The sequence below is a fragment of the Bemisia tabaci genome, chromosome 10 (genome assembly GCF_918797505.1).
Source record: "Bemisia tabaci chromosome 10, PGI_BMITA_v3".
In the NCBI taxonomy this organism is placed as follows: domain Eukaryota; kingdom Metazoa; phylum Arthropoda; class Insecta; order Hemiptera; family Aleyrodidae; genus Bemisia; species Bemisia tabaci.
In genome coordinates this window covers 22913562-22926439 of record NC_092802.1, presented here as the reverse complement: position 1 = coordinate 22926439, position 12878 = coordinate 22913562, and the positions used below count along the sequence as shown (strand labels likewise).

At 41.2% G+C, this 12878-nt stretch overlaps 2 protein-coding genes across 12 annotated transcripts in view; one reads left to right on the top strand and one right to left on the bottom strand.

The window, feature by feature from the left end:
- CASK (peripheral plasma membrane protein CASK) overlaps nt 1–12878 on the top strand; it is an 832536-nt gene that overhangs the window by 750996 nt on the left and 68662 nt on the right. The gene's annotated exons all lie outside the window — the stretch shown is intronic.
- Nucleotides 3408–4725, bottom strand: LOC140225665 (uncharacterized). Its single transcript, XM_072305278.1, has one exon. It carries the CDS (start codon nt 4723–4725, stop codon nt 3484–3486), a length of 1242 nt encoding a protein of 413 aa, XP_072161379.1. The 3' UTR covers nt 3408–3483.

Sequence of the window (12878 nt, the reverse complement as noted above, 5' to 3'; positions counted from 1 at the left end):
GGGTAAAATTACCAAGAATTCAGGGTTCTATTTGATCCCAGTTTTTTCTTGGTAAAATTACCATTTATGGAATTGGTAATTTTACAGAGGAATCTCCGTAAAATTATTGACTTTCTCGGTAATTTTACTGGACCCCGGTAAAAACGCCAATGTTTTTTATGGACTGTGGTAGAATTACCGAGATAAAATGGCAAAGTTACCGGGAATTGATTACCAATAAAAGTGACATTCTTACCTGAAAAAAGCAGTAAAAATATCGGTTTTTAGGTAAGCTTACCAGTTTGTCTTGGTAAAATTACCACTAATTGGTAAAAAAAGTGAGATGGTAAAGGTACCAACAGACCTTGATAAAAACGCCGAGAATTTTTTTTCAGTGTTGGAAAGAAATGGAGGCTTAGTTTGAGGATATTTGAGGGCCTTAAAGAACAAGGCGCATAAGTGCAGTTTTTGACAAAATTGGGATATTAATGATATAAGGTAAATCTAGTCTTCACGTATATTCTGTAAAATATTTGCTCCCAAATTCCAATTTTTAAGCACCAAAAAGTCAGTTTGATCTTTCTTTCCACTATAAGGATCCGTGTCATTTCGAAACTTCAAATACGTATTTCTCGATTTAGCAAAAACTGCACTTATGCGCCTTGTCCTCCAAGCCCCTCATTTTTCCCCTTTTTAAGGGTTGCAGTTTTTTGTAGGTAAATAAGCACAACTGGTTTTAGGCTCAGTTTCAATAGCCGCTTTCAAATTATGATGAGTAACGAAATTATCATTCCAATAATTGCCATTTACACGTAATATAACTTCATGCTTGGAACAGATTCTCAAATTTTGAAATATTACCCGTGTCTATTCTCTTTTTTTACGTCACCGTCAGTGATGAGAAAATGGGTAACTTCGCGTGCGTTGAAGTTTAATATCAGCTGCAATCTTGATTTCCTGCCATCAAGTCGAAGTGATACTCTTGAAGGCGCTCCGAGCAACTATTCAACCACTGAAGTATTGCACAGTATCGAACGAAAATGAAGGCGCACTAACGCACGTAAATTGACTAGTAGCCTTCAACACTTTGTGGAGTCACACTGATCGTACGATCTGCGGCTCCTATTCGATCGATTTTTGTGGAAGTTGTTACCAGATGACGTTTTTTATGAAAAACTTACATTTCATCTCAAATTTGATAAATTAAAAAATTCAAGATGGTGGATGTGGCTTGTAATGCTGTCTCGGCTCCTGTCCAATTGATTTTTAAAACTTGGCGCTAGGGGGTATTTTCGACGTAAAAGTTGAATTTGGAAAGATTGGATGAATGTTAAACCAAACAGAATAAAATTTAAAGTGGCAAAGAAAGATGTAAGAATGAAATCAACAGTCAATAATTACTGCGGCGCATACAATTGTATTTATTTTGTTCAAAATACGTAGATACAAATGATAGATTTAAGTCTAATTCTTCCTTCTTTTACTCAAGAAAAATTAACGCTCCATACAGATTTCGATTTGGATTTTCTTATAATGGCTCGTTAGTGCCGATTTAGCCGGACTTCAGGTTCGGTTTGACCCCCTTCCCCATCAGGTATTTTTTGCATCCCTCTTACCAGGACCCTGACCTTATTTGCATCAGTGAGTTCGAAAACACACCAACTCGGAAAAAAATTGTTCAGGAAACACCTAAAACTGCGCAGCGGGCGAAGAAGTCAGTTTAAGAAAAACCTTTTCGGTGCCAAAAAACAGTACTTAGAGACTTTGTAAAGCACCAAGTTGAAATCTATACACTATGTTTGATGACAAAGAATCAAGCGTTAGTGAAAGTCGTACCCACGTCCACGGTTCACGAGACAGTCGTTTTTACACGGAGTGTTGGTGATTTTGCCAAGATGCGTCGAAATTCAGTATTACAACGGATATTCTCATTGCAGGGCCCAGAAGCTTCTTCGAGCATGATACTTCCTCAGAGGAAAAAGCGGGTGTTCCCTACAAACACCTTAATAATCGATTCATCACCATAGCCTCGAATGGGGGGAAAATCGATAATCGATCATTCACGCCGCGCCACTGATGAAAAGGAAACATGCCCTTTCGAAGTAGTTAAAGTACGATTCGTCAATTTTTAATCATCCATACAATAAATTGAATCAGTGAGTTCGAAAACACACCAACTTGTGAAAAAAAAAATTGTTCAGGAAACACCTAAAACTGGGCAGCAGGCGAAGAAGTTAGTTAAGGAGAAACCTTTTTGGTGCCAAAGGACAAGTACTTAGAGATTTTGTAAAGCACCAAGTTGAAATCTATACACCATGTTTGATGACAAAGAATCAAGCGTTTAAAAATTTCCGAGTTGGTGTGTTTTCGTTCTCACCGACTTTCAGATACTGCTTTTTCATAGTCTGCCCTGAAAAATTTATATTTTTCGACCTGAATAACGCTTAAATATTTATATAACTTGTCGGTACAAGGTATACTGAAACGAAAAAAGGAAACCGCAAAATCGGATGGTCACCCGTTTCCCTTGAAATGGTCAAAAATTGGTATTTTCAATGAAATACTTCGATTCTTCCCTTTTCTCGTCGTTGTTTCAAGCACTTCCGATTGGAATATCAAAATTTCCTTTTGCGTCCAGATGCTTCTATCCATAAGTGTTACTAAACCGTAAAAAAGTGAACTTAAAAAAAACCCGAGTTGGTGTGGTTTCGAAGTCACCGATTCATTTGTGGACGGTCACTCTACCTTTAACGTCGCACAGCGGGTCGAGTCAATCAGAGAGGTCGGACATGAAAGTTTTGTCTGTATATAACTGCAAATTTTGATGTTTATTTCGTCACATTTTAAATTTTAAGGGGTGCCTCTAGAAGAAAATTTCACGAGGAAACCAATGTAATCACTTTTAGAACCTTACGGTTTTGTATAAACTGAGTTATGAGCTTTTAAAGTTTCCAGATTTTGTCCGACCTCTCCTATTGACTCGATCCACCTCACGTCGCTTCTCTGACGCAAGGGCCCATCTCGAGTCCCACATGAGCCCCAGAAAGAACAGATCTTTGCGTAAAACAGGGTTCACGTTGAAATTGAGGTACGCCCTATGCCGGAAGACCGATCATAAGACTTCAGACCCACTGTTTCCCGGAACTAGTACCGGATTCCAGATTTTTTGAGATTTGCCTCAATTTTTCCCGGAACTTTGGAAATTTCCAACATTTTTCGGATCTTTTGCTTTTTCCGGAATTTTCTCGAAACTGTTGAAAAAATGACATTGAGGTACGCCCTTATGCCGGAAGACTAACGATAAGACTTCAGACCCACTGTTTCCCGGAACTAGTACCAAATTTCGGAACTTTTGAGATCTGCCCCAATTTTTCCCGGAACTTTGGAAATTCCCAACATTTTCCGGATCTTTTGCATTTTCCGGAAATTTCTCGGAACTGTCGAAAAAATCCAAAAAGAATTCCGGAACTTTTGACGGTATTGGAGTGTGAGCACTGTTCAGACCTAAAATCCAGGCGCCTTAACCGCATCCCCCGGCAACTTGACCCGGAAGAGAACAAACGGTCTCACCCTCCGATCCCGCCCGCCAAAACTAGCCAGCGGACTGTAGTTCAACTGGTTAACGGTAAAGTAAATGTACCCATCGACGGTCACACTGAAAGAATAGCAAAAATTGATCCGCTTATCGTGGACGAACAGCTCCACCAACTGGGTCCGAGGATCATAAACCGCGCACCCATCCTGCTCGGCCCGGCCCAAATAGACCCTCCCATCCGAAGCCGTCGTCATCCCCTCCGAAAATCCCTTCTCACCCAGGTCCCGGACATAAGCCACGAGCTCAGCTTGCGTTGTGTTCCGGTTACGTAGCAACGCCGTGGGGATCGCGTACAGGTTCCGACCGGCGATCTTGGAATAGTAGAGCGTGTCCAGGGTCGGGGACAAGGCGATCCCTCCGACGCCGAAGTTGATGAAGGTGGCCCCGTCGGGTGCCCCCGCCGCGTCACGCGTGACCTGGTACTGGGAATCACCCCAAACGAAAGGGACGAATCCATAAACGGGTGATACCGAACGGTCGTTTTGTAGAGTGCGCCACGCGTCGCCAGTGGTCAGGTCCAGGACGATGATGGCATCCTGGCCGCCGGCCGAGTCGGAGATGAACGCGAAGTTGTTCTGGAGGTCGATGCGGACGTTGTCGAAGTAGGAGAAGGGCAGCGCGATGTCGGGCGTGAAGATGTAGGTCCGGGTGACCTGGTCGGTGGCCAGGTCGATGGCGATGAGTTTGGTGCCGCCGGGTGATGCTGCCGCCGCGATGTCGTTGAGTGTTGTCGCCCGACCGGTGTCCATCACCCATAAAGTGTCCTCGTAGTCTATGACGACGGACTGGACGCCCAGGAAGTATTCGGACAGGCCTTTGGTGACGGCTGGCGTTTTGGAGTAGTCGATGGCGCCGCCAGGTGGGTTGTTGATCCGGTAGTTGGGGTAGGGGGTCTCGGTGCTGTTGCTGGTGAGCTCGGCGACGGCGAAGCGTTGGTTGGTGCCGTCATTGGTGTTGTCCCGGTCGAGGCCGGCCGGGTAGCAGGAGAACTTGCGTCCGCTCGAGGAGACGGCGATGCCGGTCGGCCATTGGGTGTAGTAGAGGTGGGCGATCTCGAGGGCGGGGTCGATGCCGACCGGGTCTGTGAGGAGTTGGTAGTCGGTTGCGAGGGCCGGGGTGAGGAACATGAGTGCGAGGGCGAGGGCCTTCATCTTACGTAAAGGAAACCAAAGACATGATAATAAGTTAGACAAAGCTTGGAGAACTACAGGCACGTTCATTTATTTCAATGGAGACGTTAAATGTGGTAAGCGTTGGACGTTTGGACGTGTTAAATTTTTTTGGTGCTTGGCATGCTTGTTATAATATTTTGGTCACAAAAATAGCGTTCCTTTTAAATAATTGATTTTCGTATAGAAAACCACGGAGAATTTATTTTCATTTTTCTTCTCCGCTTTTTTTTTTATTAGTATATTGTTAACCTCTATTACCGTCTCTCCATCAACACCTCTTGATACATCTCTTACTAGTGCTTTATTTTTCAGTTCAGTCTGAAGTGAAGAAATTCCTGTCTAATTTATTATGATGTCTTTGGACTAACCTTTTTGGCCTCAAGCACTCGAGTACCAGTTGATGATGTTCGGAGCTTTCTATGTCCCATCGTATGCAAAGACTTCCGTAACTGAGGATGACAACTAACGGGCAATGAACTATTTTGGCAATCCCTCTTTAAGAGTCTTTTTCAGCTGATCCATGGGTGGACTAGCGATTTGTGTTTTTCAAGCCAAAAAATAATACCTTTGACAAGTGACATCGCATATCATCCTACATGAAGTATTTTGCTTTCACAGGTTGTCTTTCATTGTATTTTTATTTTGCGCAAAAGTATCATATTCAGTCGGAGCCATGGTCTTGAAAATTTTAGAGAAAATCGTTGTTTTTAACTGAATTTTTTACTGTTACGTACCAAAATTCATAAAAACTGACTGCAATCACGATTTATGGCGCCTAATCCTTACATGTCCTCACCAATATCTAAATCTCATGTCAAAGGCCAATTCCCATGATTTTATAACTTTCAGGGTAAAAAAATTGGTTTATCCTTCCCCCTTTTGTCCCCCTGAAATGCCCTTTTAATTTGAGATTTTAATAAGTTTTGGGGTATAGATGAATTCAGCGCCATAAGTAATAGGTAAAAACCAATACTAACACGTTTTGGTCCGTTATTGTCGCAAAAATTAAGATCAAACGATTCCTGTGAGGGAGGGGAGCTGTTTAGGGGCAAAAACCCTTGTTTTAGGAAAAAACGACCCCTCTACCCATTAATACGCTTTGACTGCTTGCGGTTTAACTGTTAGACACCCCGTATAAAGCACGTAGTTTAAAACGGTCTAAATATTTACTTACTCGAAATTAGGCCGCTACAACAGAGGAGCACTCAACTTTGACATAAAATGGGTCGTATCAGCTCGAAAACTTTCCCGGCGTCCTCGGGAAGTTGGATTTCGCTTATTTTTCCTGCTGCTCGCGTTTTAAGCAAAGTGCTTATCACTCAATGCACTGTATTATGCAACCGCAGGTACATTAGCAGTGACCCCGGATCGAGATTTAGCTCGCTCTGTCGCTCGCGCTTTTAAAGTTTCAAAGTCGCGGCTTTGGTTTGTTTGTACCTCGTGTGACTCTGCGCTGAATTTTCTTGACAAGTTTACGATCATCATGCATCAAGGTAAGGAAATTGTACACTGCAGGAAAATTTGACCCTACGCGGAGAAAAAAACTTTGTGCGTGGGACCCGAAGTTGAGATCATATGGATCTCTGAAGTTTTCGAATCGGGTATCTAAAAACGTGCACTGGAAAAAAAAAAAAAAACACATTCGATCTAGAGTACAGACTCTTAAAAACATCGACAAGAAAAAGTACTCTTGATTCAATCAGAATCTAGCTTAAATCAAGAACCAAGCCTCTTAATTTAAGCGGATTTCGTTTTCATTCAATCAAAAATCCGATTGAATCAAGAGTATTTTTTCTTGTCAATGTTTTCAAGAGTCTGGACTCTAGATCCAATGCGTTTTTTTTCCAGTGTGAGGTCCAGCTGCCAAAATTCGGGTCAGACATCTGAAGTACTTCAATATATACCGAAGGGTTCGGGTCACACATTTGAAGTACTCCGGTACTCCGGTACATAACGATGTGCCTTGATGTCTGACCCGAACTTCGGCAGCTCGACCTCAAGTTTTTGGATGCGTGATCCCAAAATTTCAAAGATCCATATGACCTCAACTTCGGGTCCCATGCACGAAGTTTTTTTTCTCTGTGTGGTTACCTACTAAACATTTTTCTTTAAAATTAAAAAAGAGGTATCTTTTATTCAAAATAAAAAATGTTAAGGCAGAGGATTTCTCTATGGAGAAACGTTTTTTCGTAATTTTACAAGAACTTATTTGAATTAAGCAATTTTTATAAAACTAAAAAAAATCTTTACCTCAAAGAAAGTGTCTTTAAATTAAAGAGAATTATATTTTTATCAACAAATTTTAATCATTTTTCCAGTGGTATTTTGATTTGACGGAAGTTGATTCAGTTTTTTCGCAAGCGCAAAATTGTAGTATGAAACACAGACACTCATTTCATTTAACATTTTTTCGTAATCTTATAAAAACTCATGTGAATTAAACAATTGTTTTTAAATTAAAAAAAAATTCTTTACCTAAAAAAAATTGTCTTTAAATTAAAGACAGTTGTTTTTATAAAAAAAATTGATATTTTTTCTTGGGTATTTTGCTTTGACGGAAGTTGATCTAGTTTTTTTCGCAAGCGCAAAATTGAAGTCTAAAACACAGACATTTATTTCATATCGCCCATGAATTTTGGTTTTCTCCAGCGGTAACTCTAGCCTTTTTGATAAAGAATATGAATGAGGGGGCGTGTTTTGCGCTCCTGTGTAAACTCTTATCCCAGCTAAAGGTCCATTTCTTGAGCATCATGGTGTATTGCTCTGTCCACTCCGGATGCTCGCGGCGACTCCAGTGCTCACAATCTATCGAACTATCGAACTATCAACTATCGAATTTCGATATACTGTGGGTCTTCAAAGCAGAGCAATCTCGATCATCGATTCAGTCGCTAAAGGCCGGATTATGCGTTCTGGCAGAGCTGTGGACAAGTGCAAAAACGCGAATAAAAACAATTCGACCCTCAGAACAAAAGAGGCTATAAGCTGCACAGCTCAAACCCTCGAAGGAAATATCACGTGCAGTGACAGGTGCTCGCAGTTTCAACGCTGCTGGTTCGTAGAGTTATCTGCTACCGTGCAAATTATGACGATTTGTCAAGACGTTTTGCAACTTTGCTCTCTCGAGGAGCAGTATTGCCTAATTTTCAGAGGGAAGGCATTTTTTCTAAAAGTTACTTCAAGCCGCACGGAGAAGTAGAACTAGAATTTGCTGATTTAGATTCTGTGCTTCGGTACATTTGACTAATGTTAGTTATGCTCTACCATCTCATTCTATACTTGGGAACAGATTGTGACTTCCCTCAGTACCTACATTTTTCCCGCACAGGACGAAATTTTTCCAGTTTCCCATCTCAACTATGCGGCATGATCGTTTTACCTTTATCCTTCCAATAATCCACTTTACTTCTTAATGTAATCCACCTTACTTTTTAAAACATTATGTGTTGACTTCATTTTTCGAGTTTAAACAAAACTTAAATATTATTTCTAAATTTATGTGTGTCAGCGATTTACAAATTTTTTGATGGATAAAATTAAATAGATTGTGGATTGTCAATCACAGAGCAGATTCCTCTAGTTAGTTTAAACTACCGCCAATTTTTTTAAGTTAAAAGATTCTCTTGTACTACTTCAATGTAAGTTATTCCAATAATAGTGTACCTAATCCTAGTTTTTAAGAGACATTTCAATTTTTATTGATACGATTTTTTTAAAATTTAAAAATTTAACAGCAAAAATTACATTTTAAAGGGAAACAAATTGTACATGCGTTGTTTCTAAACTGAGCCAGAAATTTCTAAAATACAAAAATGCTTTCCTAGTCACAAAAGGAAATACAAGCGGTCGGTAGCGTGATAGGAACAGTACGTACATAAAAGTCAGTGGCGTAGGCAGGGAAACGGTATAGGAATTTAGGATGTCCGGACCCCCAGCCCTATGACTCCAAAAATGTCTCCAATTTTTCATTTTTTCGTGATTTTCATGAATTTTTCATCTTCTTTGAGAAATGTCTGACTTTAGACCCAACCGCCATACCCTTCAAGAAAAACGTGTTGTCACGCCACTAATAAAAGTTGTACTTTTTGATGATCTATTAAGCGATATAAATCCTCTTTAAATTTTCACGGTTTGGCAACCTCTCCACCGAAGAAGTTAGCCCTCCCCCCATCTAAGAAAGTGGTTACGCCACTTGGACCACATTTTGTAATAAGGAACCACTATTTCTGGCTCATTTTAGAAACAACATATATGCCATTGGTTTCCTCACGCAGAAAGGTGCTTTTACAGAAGAGCCAGAGATAGTAGTTCCTTATTGCAAAATGTAATCCACTTATAAAAGTTGTACTTTTTGATGATCTTTTAAGTGATGTAGAATGTGTATCCGTTTAAACTCGCACCATTTGGCAACCTCACCACCGTAGAAGTGAGGTTAACTGGCTTCGGGAAAATCGAGGAAACGGAAAACGGTACAAGCGTAACAAGAGCCGCACTTGCAGTTGAGTCCAGGTCGCGAATCGCTGCCACCACTGCAACATCTGTCGTCCGAAAATCTCCGCAAGGCACCCCCTCCCTACACCCCCCTACACCCCCCTCCCCCTTGCAGAAAACCGTCGGATGTTCGGCAATCATTTATTACCCTCCTCCGCAGTAGTAGCAGCGGCAGAACCAACCGTGACGTCATAATCTTGACAGTTCTGCCGGGGCTCGCGATAAATCGCTTACCTCGAGGATGGAGGGGGTGGGCGGAGGGTGGGAGGGGGAAGGGGTGTTTTTACTCGGACAGTGGCATTAATCTGCGCGGAGAGTGGATCTCGAATCTGATTACGGGAATGGTCCCTGTTGTTGCGGTCATGACGTCATATCTTGTTCTAGTTTGTGACGTTAGTGTCGATGTCCCGGGATTGTAGTCAAATTGGGTAATATATTGAATGTTTATACATTTATTTATAGGTGCTTCAACAAAGCTGGGCCATTATCACCTAGAGCAGAGATCAAGGTATGCCTAGGTGATGTAATAAATGTTAAAGACACCTGTCGAATCGTGCATGTTCATATGAGGAACGTGTCTTAATTTTTCGGCACCTTGAAAGGAATAATTATTGATAGAAACAGCTCTTTAAAATCCTTAAGTCGACCAGTCCAAAATGTTTCACACTGAAAAAAAAAAAAAAAAAAAACACATTGGATCAATAGTCAAGACTCTTGAAAACATCGAAAAGGACTCTTGATTCAATCAGATTTAAGCTTAAATCAAAAGGAAATCCGCTCAAATTAAGAGGCTTGGTTCTTGATTTAAACTAAAATCCGATTGAATCAAGAGTATTTTTTCTTGTCGATGTTTTTAAGAGTCTGGACTCTAGATCCAATGTGTTTTTTTTTCCAGTGCATTATATTTTTTCGTCAACTTCCGAAATTTTTTTCCATGATAATAATTTAGGCAATTTTGAGATTGCTGTTCAATCTGAGCAAAAAATTCTAGAAAATATGGATCCTAGGATATATGAATTCTAGAAAATATGAATTTTAGAAAAATGGCGGAGGTCACAGAAACCTTATGTATAATTACAAGGAAGCAGCAGTCATTACCCTTTTCTCGGCTGTTGACCTATCTACCATGGGATGATGAGCTTCAAGTGACGTCATGAGTCGAAAAAGTTTCCCAAACTTCGGTTTGTCTGCAAAACGAAACTCCAGACATGTTGTTAACCATCGACCTAGGAGGTAGGTAACAGTGGAATGCTGAAGGCCCCGAAGCAAAAGATTCCACCATTGCCAAGATACCTGTGGTGGAGCAGTGCTCCTATTCCATGTCCGTCCTTTTTCTCCCACTCCGTGACCGTCAAAAGTTCTGGGATTCCTTTTAGATTGTTTCAAAAGTTCTGGAAAATGCAAATGATCCGGAACATTTCGGGAATTTTAAAAGTCCTGGGAAAAATCCAGGAAAATCTCAAAAGTTTGAACTTTTTTGTTCCAATTTCTTCCACTTCGTGACCGTCCAAAATTCCGAGATTCCTTTTAATTTTTTTAAAAGTTCCGAGAAAGATCCGGAATATTTCGGGAATTTCAAAAGTTCCGCGAAAAATTTAGGAAAATCTCAAAAGTTTGAACTTTTTTGTTCCAATTTCTTCTACTTCATGACCGTCAACAATTCCGGGATTCCTTTTAAATTGTTTTAAAAGTTCCGAGAAAGTTCCGGAAAATGCAAAAGATCCGGAAAATTTCGACAATTTCAAAAGTCCCGGGAAAAATTCAGGAAAATCTCAAAAGTTCCGGAATTTGCAACTAGTTCCGGGAAATGGAAGCACGGAGGGTCCCTTGTCTCCGGAAAAATCGCAACAAGGTGAATTTAACTGCATGACAACGGACCGACACCGTTCCGGAACGCGAGAGACTGGGAGGGAGGGTGTTAGACACAATAACGCGGTTAACAAAGGCGCGCGGGGGACAGGGACAGCCTCGAGGGTGATGTTGACCTGCAGGTCGGGGTGTGGTTGGGGGGAGGGCGGGGGCGGGGGAGAGGGTCGTCGGTTGAAACTTGGCCGTTAGTTTTCTCGGTTTGGAAAGTTTTTAATGATTTTGTTTGTTACCGCGGCGCGGCGCTGCTGCGGTTATTAGTCGCACTCCTGTCCTGCCGTGTTAAGGAAGAACGCCGTATGAACATTCGAGAGTTGCCAAATTTCCATTGATAAAACATATATTTTTAACAGCATTCATGCATATTTGTCCCTGAAATTTTCAGATATTCTACATGAAATTGCGTACAAAATTGCCTTAAAATTTTCACTGAAAAAAAAAAAAATCTCTGTGTATTTACTAAGAAAAGGGTAAAATTACCAAGAATTCAGGGTTCTATTTGATCCTAGTTTTTTCTTGGTAAAATTACCATTTATGGAATCGGTAATTTTACCGAGAAATCTCGGTAAAATTATTGATTTTCTCGGTAATTTTACTAAACCCCGGTAAAAACGCCAATATTTTTTATCGACTGTGGTAGAATTACCGCGATGAAATGGCAAAGTTACCGGGAATTGATTACCAATAAAAGTGGTATTCTTACCTGAAGAAAACAGTAAAAATACCGGTTTTTAGGTAAGCTTACCAGTCTGTCTTGGTAAAATTACCAATAACTGGTAAAAAAAGAGAGATGGTAAAGGTACCAACGGACCTTGGTAAAAACGCCGAGAATTTCTTTTTCAGTGGGGGGATTAGATTCACAACTTTCTCAGTAAACTCGGTTTTTATCGGAGGAAACTTGGCAACGTCTGATGGTTCATACGGCGTTCTTCCTCAGCTCGGTAGCGTAGACCTCGGGTCGGGTCGCCGTCGGGTGCTTTTAATTAACTTTCGGCGGATTCCGCCCTCGCCTTGTCACTCTTTTTTTTCCTGTCATTCGGCGCCCCCGCCCCTCCACCCACTCGCCCGGCGAAGGAGACTTTAATCGTTATTCTCAGGCTAGGGACATCTCTCTCTAGAGATCCGCGCCCAATAGGGTGAGAAGAATCGGCCTGCGGACTGATTATTGAAACTTATAGACAAAGCTATAGACGAAGACGGCAAAAGGGATTTGGAGGGATCCTGTTGGTAGAAGCCGGTTGTGGCAATGGACATAGGAGGTTAGGTAATAGACTACTAATGGCAACCCACTGAAGACCCGACAGTTAGTCCATCATTTTCTTCCTTAGTGTATAAGAACCACCCATTTCAACCAATAGGATTGCTCCATACTTCATATGCCTTCTTTGTCTATAGCTTTGTCCATCAGTTTCAATAATCGGCCCGCTGTTGCGAATTTCAGCTAGAGGAGGAAGAATAGTTATCTAGAGTCCTCATATACTGAGAGTAAAGACAACGTGAATCCATTTCTGATTGGTTCCCGTATTTTAGGCCTTCACAGTGTCACAAACGGGAATAAAGATACAATTTTCACCAATCGCAAAGATTATGAACTGGAATGGACCAGGGAATGGGGGGTTCGGCAAGGAACAAATGGAATGAGAGAGGGAACGGAGATAGGAATTCGGGAATGGGTTGATCCAGAGACAAGAGACCCTACGCATGGTCGATGATGAGCTTCGGATGACTTCATGAGCCAAACAAGTTTCCGAAACGTCGGCCATTTTCGGCTTGTT